This window comes from Borostomias antarcticus, assembly GCF_949987555.1.
Source record: "Borostomias antarcticus genome assembly, chromosome: 22".
In the NCBI taxonomy this organism is placed as follows: domain Eukaryota; kingdom Metazoa; phylum Chordata; class Actinopteri; order Stomiiformes; family Stomiidae; genus Borostomias; species Borostomias antarcticus.
Window position 1 is genome coordinate 3,390,115 of NC_140255.1, and position 20,376 is coordinate 3,410,490.

Genomic DNA, 20,376 nt, shown 5'->3' on the forward strand with positions numbered 1-20,376 from the left:
TATTGCCCTTTGCTTCAAATCCTTCAGGAAACCCACAACATAAATCAGTATCTTTATGCCCGAGGACTAATCTCTAAAGAAACGGAAGCGGCACATACGTACTATGAAGAAGTCTGATCCTGGACAAGGACGTTCGGAACACAGCTGGGGAGAAGCTAGTACACAGAGACTATCAACACGCCAGATAGAAACACGGAACACAGCTGGGGAGAAGCTAGTACACAGAGACTATCAACACGCCAGATAGAAACACGGAACACAGCTGGGGAGAAGCTAGTACACAGAGACTATCAACACGCCAGATAGAAACATGAAAAGCATCAATGTGCTGCATCACTTACACAGGAAACCAAAACCAAACATTTCCTGTTTTGTGTGTCTGTGTATACAAAATATAGGGTGCAGTCAGCAGAGATGGCTCAACATGTGAGAAACCCCACAGCACAAATGCAATTTTATGACAGATTTTCTCAGGTGAACCACCATTGCTTTATCAGGCTACATGCACTTACAGCGTATACACGTTTTTAGTGTAGAAGAAATAAAGGACAAAAAGTTTTCATTTTCAAAGATGTTACATTTTCAAAGTAACATCAGACCGAATGAAAAAAGGCTTACCTTTTTGTGCCAAACTAGTGTTTCAGACTCTAAGACTTAAAGAAATTACTTGTCAAAATACTTTCTTTACATCTCTATTTGAAGCACAAAATAATGTAAAACATCTCAATTTACAAAAATAGAATCTGAAACTATTCAAACCTATATTGTTTTCCTTTTGAGTAGAACAGGTATTACACTATTTACAAGTAACTATTTTCCTTTATAACTCAAACATGAATCTTCTTTCCTAACATGTTTCCAACTTTGTAGGCTCCACTCATGGGCATCAAACCAAATTAGAAAGAGTGTGTTCATATACATTATGCTATGCTGTGCCTGCTTATGTGGGGCTACACTCAAGTATTGTTAAAGGCATCAGAAAAATATATTTTACGTGCAGAAAATTGTCATGGCTGTGTCCTTTCACATACTGAAGTGGTCACTGACCAGAGGTTTGACCACCCAGGAGCCATAGCCATTCTGTGCCAGGTGAGTCTTCAACACACTCTTCGCCTCTTGGTAGGGCTTCGCCCTCACCTACAGGAGCAATTCATTCAAATTTCTTGAGATCTGTTAACTGACATCTTTTGGAATGTCCTTTTGATTCATCTGAACTGAATGAAATGGATCCTTCTACTTCACTGAGGTGAAGAGGTGCGGTACCTTGGCGTCTCTGTACGAGACTGCAGCCAGCAGGACCGGTCTCCGGGCCTCCTTAGCCACCAGGCTGAAGCGACTCAGCATGGCTGCTTTACACAGACGGCTGGCCAGGGCAGACCCGCTCTTAAAGGGTGAGCTGGGGCAATGCACAACCCATGGTGTCACAGTTAACAGTCAGCTAACACTCTCAGTTGCCCTACCCTGTCTGAACTTGTATTCACTTGTCCTGATGTACCTTCTCCGTTTAGACCGTTGAGCATCCTAACAGGCACTATATAAATACAATTTGTTATCTACTCTCCCCTGTGATGTGCATTCACACGTTCTCTCATTCTTATTCTTGACCCTTTTCATGTTCCCCTTTCATGGCAACCTTGGGTGTACTAAAAGGCCCCATACAAATAACATGTTATGAATCTTAATGGTTATGAAAACAAGAGGGCAGCCTTACTCCTCGACAGTCCTGCCCTCCAGGCTGTCCACCACCTCCAAAGAGACGTCTCCCTGGCTCCAGTTGATGCTAAGACTCTGCTGAGCGCTGCCAGGGCTCTCTAATGCCACGGTGGGCACCGGGCTGATATGGGGTAGGTGCATGCAGTAGTACATCGGTAGACGCAGGGTGATGCCGTCCACACGCATGTTGACCGCAATCTCCATCCCCCGCACGTCACTGTAGCTCGTGTCTCCTGTGAAATCAGTCGATCAGCAATATGAAAAATTGGGCTTGAGCACTTCTGACAATGTTAATGAACAAAAAGCGGCATTTTGTAGTGTATGACGTTCACTGGGCCTTGGCGGTGCACAAGTGAATGAATGGGAGAGTGAACGGCCTGGGTGTAGTGATGTGTTGGTTTGAGTGATGGACCAGGGGGATGGCTTGCCGATAAGGATGCTGCTGACGTAGATGGGTTTGGTGAAGTGGCTGAGCAGGGCTCCCTGGAAGCCCAAAACCTGCCACTGGGTGATCTTGTCGGTGGCCGACATGCTGATCACCTTGGAGGGTACCTGGTCAAACTTGTAGGAGAAGACGGAGAAGACCTTGCCCTCCACTGTCACGTGCAGGCTGATCTGGCTGTTCACCTCACACGCCGACATGGAGTGCGGGTTCAGACGCCTGAGGGAGAGAAGGTACTGCTGAAACCCTGGATCCTTTAACAGAGCTAGAGATGGGACCGATCCGATCCAGTATCGGGCTCCGATACAGGCGTGGTTCACGAATCGGGTATCGGTTTAATGTCGCCTATCGACGTACCGATCCAGATGAAGTGAAAGGGTTTTGGTATTCATTCATTCAATCATAGGTTACAATTCATGTTTTTCTCAGTCCAGCGTCTAGTTCACCAAACTAGCCTACCTTTTAAGACTGTTTGCTTATGTTTGCAAACATTTGGTGCGAAAACAAACGTTATGAGAAAAGTTTAAAATAGTTTGCAAAGAATGTTCACAAGTGTAAGTCAAAGTCTTGAGTTGCAAGCACTGCTCGAGTTAGTTACACTAGACGGTGGCAGAGGATTTCCAAAAGCAAAAGCGTCTATTTGGCAATATTTAAGATTTAAACCCAATGCTAATAAGGAACCTGATAACATTAATGAGGCAATCTGTAAACTAGAGCCATTTCTCCCTCTCCTTATTGTTGGAAGGAGTGAAATAGTGAAATATGACACCATTGCTCGTTTCGAAAAATAATTTCTTTATCCAGGCATCTTAGTTTTAACAGTTTCATTATAGCGGAGCAGGTTATATTTGCTCGTATGTGGTATTTATTCTGTTCACAACTTCGCGATCGTACAGCCAGGCTACAGAAAGAATTTTTCGAAACGATATATTTGACAGAATTGTGATTTGATGGCAGGCACTTAACAATGCTAATGCAGGGACATGCAATACAGCGGAGAGAGCGGTGAACGCTCATTAGAAATCCACATGAATGGGTAATAATAATAATACCCTGATGTTTGATGCCGGGCGTATATACCGGGCGTTGTGGAGAAATAAAAATACCACAGAAAACTAACCACAGGTTCGAGATCTGGGTAACTGACGCAACAACGTAACCCACGCATTCCCGTCACCTGACTCGAGTAGCATGCTACATTGTTCTCGCCTGCTATATCGTTTTCGTGGAGTAGTAGGTACTATATAGAATGCTACTTCTCGCCTGCTATATAGCATTTTGGCATTTCGGACACGGCCACTGTCTATCTAAGCCTGTTGCTGACCTCCTGTGGCCGAAAACGGTAAATGCTCTTGTGGTAGCAAAATAGAACTGCAGGTTCTGGGACCACTGCCTCTTGTGGTAGCAACATAGAACTGCAGGTCTACAAAGGGGCAGGGGAACACAGGGAGGGACCCAGGAAGCCAGGGAGGGACGACTACCGGACATTTGCTATTCTAGGTGCTCTGGCTTACAGCCACGCACAAAAAGTGAAAGAAGGCTGAGGGCTGCTCTAGACTCACGTTATGTGACTGCTCTAGACTCACGTTATGTGACTGCTCTAGACTCACGTTATGTGACTGCTCTAGACTCACGTTATGTGACTGCTCTAGACTCACGTTATGTGACTGCTCTAGACTCACGTTATGTGACTGCTCTAGACTCACGTTATGTGACTGCTCTAGACTCACGTTATGTGACTGCTCTAGACTCACGTTATGTGACTGCTCTAGACTCACGTTATGTGACTGCTCTAGACTCACGTTATGTGACTGCTCTAGACTCACGTTATGTGACTGCTCTACTCACGTTATGTGACTGCTCTAGACTCACGTTATGTGACTGCTCTAGACTCACGTTATGTGACAAGTGAAGTCTGATAGCGCTGCTCTTGCGAGGCTGTCACTCGCTGCCTGGTGTGCGAGGGAGTGAATGAGAGCAGGGTTTATAGCGTCCATTGTCTTGTATTGATTCCATGACTTAGTATTTTACAAATCAGAGTTGTTGTTTTTTATTAACCTGGGCACTGATACACGAAAATGAACTCAATGTGTTTTTAAGAAAGCAACACGACGATGGGCAAGCAGGCTAATATTTGGGAAATAATAAAACTAATTTCATGGGCTTGCCCCTCGGACCAGCCCTCTATTTTTCTGTACCCTAAGGTCGAGGTTGTCCGTCAAAATAGCTTTTTATCACAATGAGTGATTTTCTGCTCAACAGATGAATGACCTGTATTCTACGTAGTAGTAATGAAAAGCCCTATGGTCTCAATGGGGCAGTTTCCACGGAGGAGAGTTGGAAGGTCATATTTGTGTGACTACGTTAGCCTGTCACTCACAGACTGGAGGGGATCTGGGCGGCTCCTTTGGGCCGCTGGTTCATGTAGAGGTGGAGCGTGATGGTGCTCTTCAGACTGAGCAGCTCGGTTCCATCGCTCAGCTGGAAGATGGACTTCTCTTCCAGGCTGCGGTTCTTACTGTAGAACAGCAGCAGCTGTCTGTACAGATACCTGGCGATACGCAACAAAGACGAAAATGAGATACATGGTACAATTTATCACAGGTGAAACAATAACCAAAATTATCTATGGCGGAGTGTTTTGACTAAGAAAAACACCTACACATTTATTCCTGAGGTTTGTGATGGAGTGGTGCTTACCGCATTAGTGATCTCCTGGCTGTTACAACTGCATGGGAGTCGTGAAGGACACGTCCATCTGGCGTTGCAGTTTCCTTGGTGTTGAAGTTTCCTGTCCCAATGGCCACGACTTCGCATCCACTGGCTGGTGGTGGATCATACAAAGATTAGACTTACCACTTATGTACAGTCAGCGTTTCCGCTGGTAAGGTTTTGCGCACCGCCACGGCAAGATCCTTGCAGCCACAACAAACATTTGATACAAAAAACAATGATACAAATTAGGCTATATATAAATAAAACTTTCTAAATATTTCAGCTTAAATGCGCTTTCAAAACCACTGTCGCGCCCACATTAGGACTATTTATTTTCAATAAAGAGCCTATAGGCCGCGCGCTCTGTGCCGCTCCATGCTGCTCCTTGCTGAGGTGATCGGAAGACTCGGCGCGTGAAGGGATTTTTTCTTCAGTGAGCGGCATGAGGTTACAACAAAAGATAGGTAGGCTATTGACGCTCAAATATTACCATAGTGTTAACCAGTGTTTGAATTGGGCCAAACACTGGTGCTGGCACCTAGGCCTACTCCTCAAAATGCATAGCCTACTGTCTAAAATACATTTATGTTAGTAATCTAAGTGCCGTTATAGCTACAGTTAGACGTGCCGACAGCTCCTGCCCATCTCAAGCACGTTGGTAAAGCATTTGGTTTTATAATTCCCTGATGACAACTAGCGGATCTATAACCTAATATATCAATACAATTTTCCAGATGGGCATACAACGACTTTTGAAGAGGAAGAGAGAGGAGAATGATGAGACCAGTCAGGGAGGCTAGGTTATTGAAGAGGAAGAGAGAGGAGAATGATGAGACCAGTCAGGTAGGCTAGGTTATTGAAGAGGAAGAGAGAGGAGAATGATGAGACCAGTCAGGGAGGCTAGGTTATTGAAGAGGAAGAGAGAGGAGAATGATGAGACCAGTCAGGTAGGCTAGGTTATTGAAGAGGAAGAGAGAGGAGAATGATGAGACCAGTCAGGTAGGCTAGGTTATTGAAGAGGAAGAGAGAGGAGAATGATGAGACCAGTCAGGGAGGCTAGGTTATTGAAGAGGAAGAGAGAGGAGAATGATGAGACCAGTCAGGGAGGCTAGGTTATTGAAGAGGAAGAGAGAGGAGAATGATGAGACCAGTCAGGGAGGCTAGGTTATTGAAGAGGAAGAGAGGAGAATGATGAGACCAGTCAGGTAGGCTAGGTTATTGAAGAGGAAGAGAGAGGAGAATGATGAGACCAGTCAGGTAGGCTAGGTTATTGAAGAGGAAGAGAGAGGAGAATGATGAGACCAGTCAGGGAGGCTAGGTTATTGAAGAGGAAGAGAGAGGAGAATGATGAGACCAGTCAGGTAGGCTAGGTTATTGAAGAGGAAGAGAGAGGAGAATGATGAGACCAGTCAGGTAGGCTAGGTTATTGAAGAGGAAGAGAGAGGAGAATGATGAGACCAGTCAGGGAGGCTAGGTTATTGAAGAGGAAGAGAGAGGAGAATGATGAGACCAGTCAGGGAGGCTAGGTTATTGAAGAGGAAGAGAGAGGAGAATGATGAGACCAGTCAGGGAGGCTAGGTTATTGAAGAGGAAGAGAGGAGAATGATGAGACCAGTCAGGTAGGCTAGGTTATTGAAGAGGAAGAGAGAGGAGAATGATGAGACCAGTCAGGTAGGCTAGGTTATTGAAGAGGAAGAGAGAGGAGAATGATGAGACCAGTCAGGGAGGCTAGGTTATTGAAGAGGAAGAGAGAGGAGAATGATGAGACCAGTCAGGTAGGCTAGGTTATTGCCGGCTAGCCATGATTCACACCGGGGGATTAAGGAACAAGGCAAGCTACCTGTAGTAGGCTAACAGTTTTACCCGCTTCCCAGGGACCAGTAAACTCTGTTCGGCCAAGAGGAATGCCTCATGCAGTTGTCTGATCGGACAAGTAAAAAATGAATATGATATATTGGCCTTGTGTTGCTAACGTTACGTAACGTTATCTGAAAATACAGCCGAAGAAAATGAGCCGAAGCGGAGCTGCTTCATTTGAGCTACGCGCTGCTCCCTTCAAGTGAGCGTTGTCAAGGAGACATACACCACAAGCGCGAGTAGGTTCTGCAACTTTTGTGCGAGTCAGGTGCAGCGCTGCCTGATGGATTGTGCGACGGTCTTTTTGGCTGGCTGAACTAACACTAGCTTGCGTTAATGTTCCTCCAGCCACCTAAAAAGTGCCATTCAAAATAACAGAAAACAGCAGCTGTTACCATTATAACAGCTGCTGTTATAATGGTAACCTACAATACATCTGATTAAAATATGTCTATAAACCATATGATTTATTAAGTGCCTGCGTGGTTACTGTTTTATCCCGTCCAGTTACATGTAATTAATTACATTTTAAGCTCTAGGACTTTAGCAGCCTTACGAGATACGTTAGGCCATCTTTATAGTCCTACTTATAGGAAGGGGACAGGAGAGAGGAACAAGGGAGGAAGAAGGGTGGTCTCCAATCCCCCGCTTTGGTTTCGAAATTGGACTCTTTTTTTCACACACCACCACACCAAGAGTTCAGTTCCACAGGAAACACTGACAGTGCATCTGGAAAGTTCTCACACCCCTTCCCTTTTTCCACATTTTGTTGTTGTTGTTCTGTCAAGAGTGAAATTATTTTTCCGAGGTAGTCTTCTTCTGTGGTGGTGGCGGTCTCTTTGAAGCTTCAAAGCACCGCCACCACCACAGAAGAAGACTACCGTGGAAAAATAATTTCACTCTGACAGAACGCGTCTAAATAAGTTATTTAATGGTAGCGCCAAGGCTTCAAAACCCAGCATTTGTTGACACTTTTGCTTAGGTAAGTGAAGTTTCATGTTTATCTGACACTTGTAAATATGAGCGCCTCTCCTAAATAGGCCGACACCGATTCATTTTGACGGCGAAGTGAATGGAGCGGGTAAGGACTGTTGTCTGGCATGAGCGAGCGTAATGCGACAACAGGACTGAGAAGGGCTAGCCCGGACCCTACCCGAAACCTAGCCATACATTAAATATTCGGCCCAAACCCGGCCCTGATCTGTCTAAGGTGTCGGGTCCCATCGGGTTTGCAGGGCTCTAATTCAGACCCTCTACTCAGTACTTTGTTGAGGCACCTTTGGCAGCGATTACAGGCTCAAATGTTCTTGGGTTGTATGACGCTACAAGCTTGGCACACCTGTATTTGGGGTATTTTCCCCATTCTTCTCTGCAGATCCTGTCAAGCTCTGTCCGGTTAGATGAGGAGCTATTTTCAGGTTTTTCCAGAGATGTTCAATCGAGTTCAAGTCTGGACTCTGGCTGGGCCACTTAAGGACATTTACAGACCTCTCCCGAAGCCACACCTTGGTCATCTTGGCTGTGTGCTTAGGGTCGTTGTTCTGTTAGAAGGTGAACCCTTGCCCCAGGCTGAGATCCTGAGCGCTCTGGAGCAGGTTTTCCTCAAGGATCTCTCTGTGCTTTGCTCTGTTCATCTTTCCCTCTATACTGAATAGTCTCCTAGCTCCTGAAATACACCCCCACAACATGATGCTGCCACACCATGCTTCACCGTAGGGATGGTATTAGCCAGGTGATGAGCGGTGCCTGGTTTCCTCCAGACGTGATGCTTGGTATTCAGGCCAAAGAGTTCAATCTTGGTTTCAGAACACCAGATGGTAAATGGACTGCACTTATATAGTGCTTTTCCACCTTAGCAGCACTCAAAGCGCTTTACAATGGCCTCTCATTCACCCATTCACACACATTCACACACCAATGGTGGTAGCTGCCATGCAAGGTGTTAACCTGCTCATTGGGAGCAATTTGGGGTTAGGTGTCTTGCTCAAGGACACTTCGACATGTGGACAGTCGGAGCTGGGATTCAAACCACTGACCCTTCGATCATAGAACCCACTCTACCAACTGAGCTACATCCGCCAGATAATCTTGTTTCTCATGGTCTTAGAGTCCTTTAGGTTCCTTTTGGCAAACTCCAAGCAATCTGTCATGTGCCCTTTACTGAGGAAAGGCTTCCGTCTGGCCACTCTACCATAAAGGCCTGATTGGTGGAATGCTGCAGAGATGGTTGTCCTTCTGGAAGGTTCTTTCATCTCCACAGAGATGAAAGGTGGCTATCGGGTTTAGGGTCACCCCCTGACCAAGGCCCTTCTCCCCGGATTACTCAGTTTCGCCGGGCAGCCAGCTCTAGGAAGAGTCCCGGTGGTTTTAAACTTCTTCCATTTACGAATGATTCAGAAACTCTGTGCTCTTCGGGACCTTAAATGCTGCAAAAATGTTTTTGTACCCTTCCCCAAATCTGTGCCTCAATACAATCCTGTCTCAGAGGTCTACAAACTATTCCTTTAACTTCATGGCTTGGTTTGTGTTCTGACATGCACTGATGAGTGTAAACAGGATAGCACCTGAGCTCAATTGTGTGTCATAGCAAAGGGAGTGAATACTTATGTACATGTGATATTTTATTTTTTATACATTTTTGTCATTATGGGGTATTGTGCGTAGATTTTTCAGGGGAAAAAATTGTTTAATCCATTTTGGAATAAGGCTGTAAAGCTATATGTATATATATATATATATATATTTACTCAAGATCATAATTTATTAATATATATAAAATGATGATTTATGCCATGATGGTATAGGATAACTTCAGTCTATACCATCATGTCTTAGGGTCATGATGATAATCCACACTGTAAAGGCATATTTGATTGCACTGCACCATCTATGCAACAGAAATGTAGGCTCGCCACTTTAGTAATTGTTCATACTGCTGGGTTCCCCTCAGGGCTGCTGTCTTTCCCCCCTCCTGTAACATGATGTACACTAATGATTGCCGCAGCAACTATTACAACAGACGCATCATAAAATTAGCTGACGACTGTGTTAGCCTTCTTGTATGGGATGAACAGGATCATGGGCCAGTGGTTGATGAATTTGTGTCATGGTGTAATGAGTCTTTCCTGCAATTAAATGCATCTAAAACCAAAGAGATGATTGTTGATCCAGTCCCGTGTCTAGCAGGGTATTTATCAGTGCTTTAAAATCATCTTTTAAAACTTCCGACGTGCCAGGGTCTGATGTCATTTGTTCCTCCGTGTAGGATGATGGATTCGGCCTTGGTGTAGCCGGCCAGGATGCTTGCCAGTTTGTGATGAAGATCACGGACTCGAGCACCTGGGAAACGGGGAATTCTGGAGGAGCCTCCAGAAGAGGGAGAATGTCTCTGACTGTAGAGCTGCCAATAATAATTGACAAGGAGGAACCGGCAAAAAAGAGGGGCAGGGGCAAGAGGCAGGGGGTTGGGGAGGAGACTGTAGGGGGGGGGGGGGGGGGGGAGGGCAGGCTGCGTGGCTATGTCATCTCCTGTCCCCGGCACGCTGTCTCCAGGCTGCGTGGCGATGTCATCTCCTGTCCCGGCACGCTGTCTCCAGGCTGCGTGGCGATGTCATCTTCTGTCCCCAGCACGCTGTCTCCAGGCTGCGTGGCGATGTCATCTCCTGTCCCGGCACGCTGTCTCCAGGCTGCGTGGCGATGTCATCTCCTGTCCCCAGCACGCTGTCTCCAGGCTGCGTGGCTATGTCATCTCCTGTCCCTGACGCGCTGTCTCCAGGCTGCGTGGCGATGTCATCTCCTGTCCCCGGCACGCTGTCTCCAGGCTGCGTGGCGATGTCATCTCCTGTCCCTGACGCGCTGTCTCCAGGCTGCGTGGCGATGTCATCTCCTGTCCCTGACGCGCTGCTGCCAGGCCACATGCTGATGTCAGCTCCCTCACCGAACACGCGATCTCCAGAATGCCTGTCCCCCACGTCAGTTGTTGCCAGAGGTTTCAACCTGTTGGTTAATGGAACCCTAGCCTGTGGCGGGAGGAAGTAGTTGGTTCTCCTTCCTATTCGTGTTCCTTTCATGTTCTCCCAGGGCTGGAACCAAGAAGGTGATTTCCGTGAGGAGGCGGCCTGGGTGGAGCAGGCGACCGGCGCTGAAGGAAAGAGCTCACCCATGTGAGACAGCTGGTTCAGCTCACCGTCGCCGTTGGTTAGGTCGAGATTCAGGAACAGCTTTGGTTAATGAAGCCATCCGGCATGCTGGAAGATTATAGACTGGCCAGCAACAGGCTCAGGTCAGCTCTGGGGTCTAATCAAAATAATAAAATATAAGAATAATATAATAATAAAAATAAAATAAGAATAATACAAAATAATAAAAACTTAGGCTACAATGCAGAGGCTCTTATAAAAAGAACCCACTGCATTGTTAAACAGATGTTCGACACGGTCACGGCTCTTCTCTGTCCTGGCCCCGCAGTGGTGGAACGAACTGCCCACTGATGTCAGGACAGCATAGGCGCTGCCCATCTTTCGTCGCAGGCTCAAAACTCATCTCTTCAAGAAGTACTACAACAATCCTCCTGCCTAAGCACTTATTGTATTTTATTGTATTATATTATATTGCACTGTACTTTAGATTGCTATTCTTGCACTTGGCCTTCAGCACTAGATTATGCTCTTAGTCACTTGTTTTAGAGAGAAGATGTACTTGTGAGTTCTGGCAAGTAGTAGTACATTGGCTCTTCCTACGTTAAATGTAATTATTGTTAGTTGCTTTGGATAAAAGCTTCTGCTAAATGACTGTAATGTAATGTAATGTTGTAGGCCAGTATAAGGGTAGGAGGGGAGTCAATGGCGGAGATATCTGCACATTGTATAGGGGTCCAGCTGGGAATGACGCTTACCGGCAAAAGCCCAACGAGTGGGCATGCTGCAGTGGAACGCGGTAGGTAAGCACGTGTAAAGCAGAGATGGCACAGGACAGCAGTGATAGCGTCCTGTTCCTGATCTGTCCCAGACTAGGCCGCCAGCGTCACTGTAGACGGTTTTGTTAGCAGCATCTTCACAGCCATAGCGCTACAGTAGCACTAGCTAGCATTGTCCATTCATTCCCGACCGAGACTCAAAACTAGCCTACTCGAGAAATCAGAGCGTAAAATAATGTCTACGTTAAAATAAATAGATGGAAACCACCAATTTCCGCTGTGATCGCAAAGATATGGTGTAAAACTGGATTAAAACAAACATTTGGCAGAGCAACTCACAGCCAAACAGGAAGTCCACACAGGAAGCCGGCCCATTCCCTGGGAAATGCATGGATCTAATCAATCTTCACGGATCTCATCAATCTTTAAGCAGCTGGTTGCATGGAATGTTATTGGGTGATATTTCCTGTTGACTTCATCCAACATGGCTGCGTAAGCAGTGGACTGTGGGAAAGTCCTGTGAGAAGCAAACAAGGGTGCTCATCTCGTCTAGCCTTGATCTCTGAGACTTGGGGGCTGAAGATCACAGACAGAGGAAGAGTGAACCATCAGCAGAGCTGTTTCCTGCTCAGTGAAGACTAGATCCCAGACAGAGGAAGAGTGAACCATCAGCAGAGCTGTTTCCTGCTCAGTGAAGACTAGATCCCAGACAGAGGAAGAGTGAACCATCAGCAGAGCTGTTTCCTGCTCAGTGAAGACTAGATCCCAGACAGAGGAAGAGTGAACCATCAGCAGAGCTGTTTCCTGCTCAGTGAAGACTAGATCCCAGACAGAGGAAGAGTGAACCATCAGCAGAGCTGTTTCCTGCTCAGTGAAGACTAGATCCCAGACAGAGGAAGAGTGAACCATCAGCAGAGCTGTTTCCTGCTCAGTGAAGACTAGATCCCAGACAGAGGAAGAGTGAACCATCAGCAGAGCTGTTTCCTGCTCAGTGAAGACTAGATCCCAGACAGAGGAAGAGTGAACCATCAGCAGAGCTGTTTCCTGCTCAGTGAAGACTAGATCCCAGACAGAGGAAGAGTGAACCATCAGCAGAGCTGTTTCCTGCTCAGTGAAGACTAGATCACAGACAGAGGAAGAGTGAACCATCAGCAGAGCTGTTTCCTGCTCAGTGAAGACTAGGCTGCCTCTCTTTCTTAGGAATACAATTACATGTCATGGGAATGTGTGATATAGCCGCTAGGTATTGACATGACAATGTACCAGCCACACAAAACTAGGCCTGTACTGCCGTCACATAGCATATGAAAAGAGTCATTCACTTTTAATAACCCAATATGTTGTTGGTTCTATTCTATTATATATATATCTATTATATACAGTACAATGTGTTCAGGGATTCGAGACAAACTGGACTCATCACTGTCCTTTGATGCACATATCAAGTCTGTCTGTCAAACCTAATTTTTCCACCTGAGGAATATATCACGACTACTGTACCAGGACTGAAAATTAACACCCGCCACCCGCCAATGGCGGGTAAAATTTCCATTTGGCGACTAAATTTTGGAGGCTATCCGCCACGCTGGCGGGTAAATGTTTTTACCAATAGAGTCATGTAATAAATTATGCGTGCGATGTCGCCACATCCATGCCATAGACCGGCGTTCTGTTTGTTGTGTGTTGCACTTAAATAGCTCCCCCGCTGCACCAAATAAAGTTTTCAGTCACATGACTGTTGCAGAGCCTCGCGCACTAGGAGAGACCGGTGACGCGAGGCTACTCGCGCACAGAAAATCGTTCCCATTTACCTCAGAGGATGCGCGCTACTATAGTCGAATTTTGTTCATAAACACAAAGACCATGAGGTTAAGGCTTGGATCATTATCTCATATTTGTGTAGGGTTAGGTAGTTATGGAAAATTCTACACCGTGGAAGTGAATGCAAATGAATAATTGAATTTCTATGAATTGCAATGTTTCTAGGCATCGAATTGAAACAGATGTAAGCCTATAGTGACAAAAAAGGCAATTTATTATTTTGGCCGGTAAAAAATATACTTGGCAGGTGGATTTTTTCATCTACCAGTCCCCTTGGCAGGTGAGCCAAAAAGTGAATTTTCAGCCCCGACTACAACCCTCTCTGGGCAAACTTGATGCTGAAAAGCTAGTCCACTCATTCATCACCTCCTGCATTGACTACTTACTGTAACTCTGCTCACTGGCCTACCAGCCAAAACCATCCAGAGGTTGAAGCATGTCCAAAACAGTGCTTCCCGGGTCCTTACCAAAACTCAGAAATCAGAGCACATCACCCCAGTCCTCCACTCCCTCCACTGGCTCCCAATAAACCAACAGATCACCTTCAAGCTACTCCTCCAGGTGTTCAAGGCAATGAACTCCACCAGCCCGATCTACCACCAGGAACTTCTCACTCCACAATCATCATCCTCACTCAGGTCAGGCAGCTGGAAACTCCTCACTGTCCCCCGGACAAAGCTGGCAACCATGGGAGATGGTGCCTTCCCTGTGCTGGGGCGACGTATGTGGAACCAGCTCCCAGAAATGATTAGGGACTTGGACTCTCTTGCTGCTTTTAAATCTAGCCTTACGACTCACCTGTTCCGCATCGCCTTCCCATAGGGCCTTGCAGGCTCTAAGGTGTTGATTGGCCTTTCTGTTATGTTACCGTCTTATCTGCTTCAGTTTATTTCTTTAGTTATTTGAACTATTTATGGTTGTCTGAATAATCTTTGAATTAATATCTTATTCCCAGTTTTGCATCTTTTAATCACTTTGGCCCAACATTTGCTTGTTGATTTGATTGTTTTTATCTTTGCCTGTAAAGCACCTTGAGAGTTCTCTGTAATTTAAAGTGTGCTATATAAATAAAATTCATTATTGCTATTTATTATTCATTCATGACTGCAGCATTTTAGAAGTCATCGACAACAAAAAGTAGTCAATTAGTTGATTAACCTTGGGAGGAGTATCTTTTTTTTCACTCAATCGCAATGATCAATTCTCATCAAAAAGGCCTCCAAGATGCTGTTTGACTGCAGGAGTCTTTCTTTCTCTAAATACCAAAAAGATCCGTTTATGTAGACGATGACTGTTCAAGTTATGTCCAAAATTTAACGATCAGTCTACAATGATGCACCAGTGGCAACTAATGGTTTGATAGTCGACTAGTCTGTGAAACCCCTACAATGTGAAGACAGATTACCTTGCATCCACTGGGGCCAGGTTGGGCTGAGGGCTAACACATTAGGTGACAGAGAAGTAGGAGTAGTCTAATCATCATCATCTCTCATAGCCAGGGAGATGTGTGCTACACAAGAAGGGACAGGCATGCTCATTCTGCATGTTCAAAGTCTTCCCCTCCAAGCTGCTTTGAAAGACTAATAAGCCTAGCTCTTTGTTTATGATGCGTGTCTCTTGTCCAACGAATTAATCTATATTCTTTATATGTGGGTCACTTGTACAACTAACTAATCTGTATTCCAGTAACAAGAAGATCTAGGCCGTGAATGAATGTCAGCATGTCAATTCAATTGTCGGTAAAGCAATAAACGTGGGTGGCACCACATTCGGGGCACGTGCTGAAACCTGGCTCTGACTGTATGGCCAGGTTATTTCATGGGCAATTCAACAACATGGAGGGAGATAGGCATATGTCATCATCCCATTATAGACAACAACAACAAGGTTCAAAAGAGACTAGAATGACAGGTGTGTCAGTTGTGCTCAGCCCTGCTTGGCTACATGCGAGGAGAGTATGAGCATCTGACTGGCCTTCGCCTTCACCTTAGGCTCAGGAGCTAAATATATGTCCCTGTTCATTCTGTATGGCACCCCGTTCCGATACCTGTATCTCGGGTTCTGGTGGGCTGGGCATGAGGGGCATATAACGGACTAAATGGACAATTACTGATTGTGTGCTCCAACGGGTGCGGGATGGATGTATGTATGCATGTGTGTGTGTGTGTGTGTGTGTGTACACATATACAGGTGTACCATATTATGCTGTATAATACATATTAATCTTGGAGGCAGGGGAAGACACAGAGGCCGGGATATTGTAATCGATTTAAAGGAGTAGTAAAGGGAAAAATCATGTTTAGCCCTGTTTTAAGGTTACTTATGATCATATACAATGGTTCAGATCAAAACGTTGACAAAACTAGCACTTTTGAGAAAGTTGATAATTGCTCTACCACCGTTTAGGTCATACAATGGATGTGGGTGGGCACCTTGAAAAATCATTCAAAAACATGTTAAACTCTCGATTTCAAAGACAAGAAGCTCACCGAGGGGGTAATTGGTGTTCTGACATCAAATTCGCCGCAAAGTATGAATCCTGTAGGGTTTTATTGATCATTTTATGAAATCCATTGACTTGTATTGACGCGACCGTTGTAGATGTGTAGATCAATCCGTTAAGAGGGGATTCAGGAAGCGGAACTACTTACGGTAGCTATTGTTATTGTTTATGTTGCTAGGCAACCTAGTTTGCGGAAGTTTACACACGTATGTGCTGCGACTAAATAGTTCTATGCTGAATATTTAAAAAAGCCTTTCCAGATGAACTAGAATCTTACTTTATGGCAAATTATATGTCAGAACGCCAACTAACACCTCGGTGAGTTTGTTGTCTTTGAAATTGAGAGTTTAACATGTTTTTGAATGATTTTCACAGTGCCCACCCACATCCATTGTATGACCAAAACGGTGGTAGAGAAATTATCAGACTTTCTCAAAAGTGCTAGTTGTGTCAACTTTTTGATCTGAATCATTGAATATGATCATAAGTAACCTTAAAACAGGGCTAAACATGATTTTTCCCTTTACTACTCCTTTAACTCAGTAAATATCTTAAAAGACCTTCAAGAGCAGGGCCAAAACCACATACTGATACAAAATGAAAACCAGCGAATCTGGCTGACTTACGTGACTGAACAATAAACGCTGCCACCGTTCCCTGACATGCGTACAGCTGTGGGTGGCTCTCTGTCAGTTGGCTCAGCAGCTCCCTCACCGCCTGGGACAGCCGTCTGTTGATGGGGTTCATACGACGCTCTGTGGTACCAAGACAGGAACCGTGAGGAAAAACTCTTCCCTAAATGCATGCCTGGCCTCACAAGTGATCAGGCCACCTGACCGGAAATAAGAACATTTCTCACCAAAAATGGCTCTCCCAGGATGCACCTCTGTGTCTGAGGACTGACTTTCTTTGACTGGCAGAGGAGGCGGGCTCTCTGAAAACAAAAGTGATGGCCTACTACGTTAAAGCTGTTCATTACAAACTTGTACCTCCATCAATTCTACTTGCAACGCACAATCCAAAGGACCAGGTAGCGTAGTCTCAGAGTGAAATGCAAGGATGCACAAGGTTCACAGATTAACTGAATGTGACTCTTGGACAAACATCACAAAAAATGTTACAGCATAAGTAACCCAATAGGAAAAAGTACAATATAAAGAATTGGATTCTGTGAACGAGCCAATCTCAGACCTAGTCATATTGTTTTATAGCCTCCCATTATTACTGAAAACCTCCAACCCTATAAACTAGTAGTACATTAAAGCAACAAAATAAAGACATTTATTCACCTGATGCCTCTGGGATTATAGATTCAATTTCCAAGGTAGGTAGCAGGTCTTCCAGGGCAAGCTGGGCTGCTTTGGCCTTGGCCTCCTTCTTGTTGATCCCCATCCCAGTCTTGTACTCCACCCCATCAATCACAGCACAAAAGGCGAAGTATAAGCCTATAATGTTGCCTGGATGAACACCAACAACAGCAAAGGAAAAGTTTGCCAGACTGATGACAAATTAAGCCAGGTTCACACACAAGCCTACACTTTTATTCTGCATTCAGTTTAAGCAGTTTTGGAGTGTTTAGCGTTAGTAGTTTAATGTCTCTTTGTTCAGAAACTTGAAGATTTATCATGTGAAATCTTTAGACTTACAGTTTTTGAACTGAGAGCGCAGTTTCAAAACAAACATTCTATTCTAAAACTACTTAAAACGGTCTTTGCTGTTGTGTGTGAACCCAGATTTAGTGTGATACAGCCTACATACATCACTTCTACGAAAAGAAACAGATACAACTGATTAACCAGCCATTACGTTTGTCTAAGCTACTTTACTACCGTTGGGTCGCCATCTCAATCAAAAGCAAGAGAACAGATTGCTACTTGCCTGTGGTTACCGTTTCCTTCATCTCCAGTTGGAACTGCAGAACCTGAGAGAGCTGATAGAGTGCTGACACAGCATTGGTCTCACCGTTATTGTACCTTTCAATTAGTACTGGTAGCATACTGCTGCTGGGCTTGTTTCCAGCACCTAAGACAAGACATGAAGCAGCAAGGCATCCTTTATCTGTAAGCCAGCCCCCACAATAACTTTGTGTTTCAGTGATTCCACAATGTAGTCTAATCATGGATAAACACGCAATGTCTGGAATCATGCCAACTTTTATAACCATAGCCAGGCCTTTTATAACCATAGCCAGGCCTTTTACAACCATAGCCAGGCCTTTTATAACCATAGCCAGGCCTTTTATAACCATAGCCACAAGCATGGCTGAGGGTGAAGAGCTACGGCTATTCATGTCCATTCTAATCTGTCCTTTGCTAACTTTAGGCCTTACCACACCCACCATAGCTTTGATTTGATTTGATTCACTTTATTTATCCCGAAGGAAATTAAAATGCCACGTAGCTCATAAAACAGCCATAAAAACAACACAAGACAACAATACACATATAGAAACATACAAGATAAGGACAGACCAAAAACATCAGACATGTACGTTGTTAAAAACAATGGATGTGTTGTACACCAAGTGATCTCCTACAATGTCCATTGTAATCTGTCCTTTGCTAACTTTAGGCCTTACCACACCCACCATAGCTTGACCATACCTACCACTTCTGAATGCCCCCCGTGCTGGGCCAGCTAGTCTGCTGGTGCTGGGTCTCTCTGGAGGAGGCGAGGAGGAGGAGGAGGAGGTGAAGGACACGGGCAGCCCGGGCGGGGCACACATATTCAGACTGAGGATCTGAGTGAAGTTGGCTCCTCGGGAGCACCCGAACGGTCCACCTCGAAACATCTCCAGTCTGCAGTTCTAACGTGAAATAAAAAGGGAGGAAATGTAACGTTAGTCCAAATTATTACTAGCCAACTTAGTGAATTAGGAAATGGGCCGTTGACAAATATCTCACATTAGGCTAGCTACGTAGCTTTCGTTTGATAGAAAGCGACCTAGTACAGCTTAATGAATACACGTTTTAATAGCTAACGGCGGCTAGCTAACGTTATTAGCGTAGCTAGCGTTATTAGCGTAGCTAGCTAGCTAGCACTAGGAGCACGAGGAGCTGCTGTTGGCCACATTTCACCTAAAACTACATAACTAACGTTAGTGCCTAGTTTATTCGCAATAATAAACTAGATGCTATAAATATGCAGACAATACGTTAACATTTGCATCTTAAAGAAGAGGTGAATCAAAGACCTGCTTGTTAGACAGACAGAAGTGTGCTCACCTGCGCTGTTCTGATCATCCGCCGAGGTAACGGGAGCGGTCTTGCTGGCTCGGCTGTGATTCGGCCCTATTTTACCATGATATATCCTGATATTCATTATAACAGTATGACCTTGAGTGTGATATTGTTTTATATAACAGTTATACACGCGCCATTAGCCAACAACAGTAACTAATAAGTGACAACATGTTTGTTTCTTTATTTAATCATTTATTTGGCTCCGCCAACACAAATAGTTCCACAACTGGGGCCTCATTTATCATTGTGGATACACCCTTTTTCATTTACACCTGATTTTTGTACTTGCTTTTCTCCGCAAAGAATATGATGTATCATGCCAAAACTCAATGGGAAATATTGTGAGATATATACACAATATTTCCCATCGAGTTTTGTCATGATACATCACATTATTTGCGAAGAAAAGCAAGTACAAAAATCAGGTTTAAATGAAATAGGGTGTATCCACAATGATAATTGAGGCCCCTGGACTCTTGCCAAGCAACCTGAACAAACATTTACCTGCACAGCTTGCTACTTTTTTTCTGTAGATCTAGCCTACACAGGTGAGCGATTGTATGTGAGTGTGTGTTGTTGTGTCTTGTCTTTTTTGTGTTTTATTGTGTATTATTTTTGACACTTTTGTTGTGAAATGTATTGGACCCCCTCGAAAACGACATGTGGCATCTCAAGGGGCTTATCCAAATAAAATAAAATAACTTCTCACAGGTACACCTACATAGGCCTACGTTACCACAGGCCAGCTACTTTGTATCGTAGGGCCTACATTTATCTGTATGTTTCCATTTCTTGTGCAACCAGTGAAATAAGAGTCTGCTGACAGTCACTTTGGTGCTATCTTTGCGGTGGAAAGTTGAAGTACTGTGGCGTAGCCTACATGAAAAAGGCAGGAGGCAGAAGTCAGAATCTTCCCATATTGGGGTTTATTCATGGGGCTACTGCATTAGGGTTTATTGGCCATACTCTCAAAACATAAAACATGACGCACAGACACATGAGGGAGTGAGACAGAAACAGAAACACAGCCCCTTTCCCAGGTAGCCAGCCCATTCGGGCGATTCCGGCTATGTGTCTGCGCACTCAGCTGTGTTCTGGTAGCGGCTCACCTAAACTGAGCCGGATCTGGCCCAATAATGGCTGCCAGATTTGGCTAGGTTTTGGGAGT

At 44.9% G+C, this 20,376-nt stretch overlaps 1 protein-coding gene across 1 annotated transcript; it reads right to left on the reverse strand.

The window, feature by feature from the left end:
* Window positions 1-791: 791 nt before the first annotated feature.
* On the reverse strand, window positions 792-18,757 carry adad1 (adenosine deaminase domain containing 1 (testis-specific); the record flags this gene model as incomplete). The annotated part of the gene is made up of 11 exons (XM_084456569.1): window positions 792-1,137; window positions 1,264-1,396; window positions 1,712-1,946; window positions 2,142-2,374; window positions 4,536-4,706; window positions 4,856-4,979; window positions 16,593-16,721; window positions 16,826-16,900; window positions 17,256-17,423; window positions 17,845-17,988; window positions 18,574-18,757. The coding sequence occupies 11 exons, from the start codon at window positions 18,755-18,757 to the stop codon at window positions 1,024-1,026; spliced, it is 1,710 nt and encodes a 569-aa protein (XP_084312695.1). The 3' UTR covers window positions 792-1,023.
* Window positions 18,758-20,376: the final 1,619 nt, after the last annotated feature.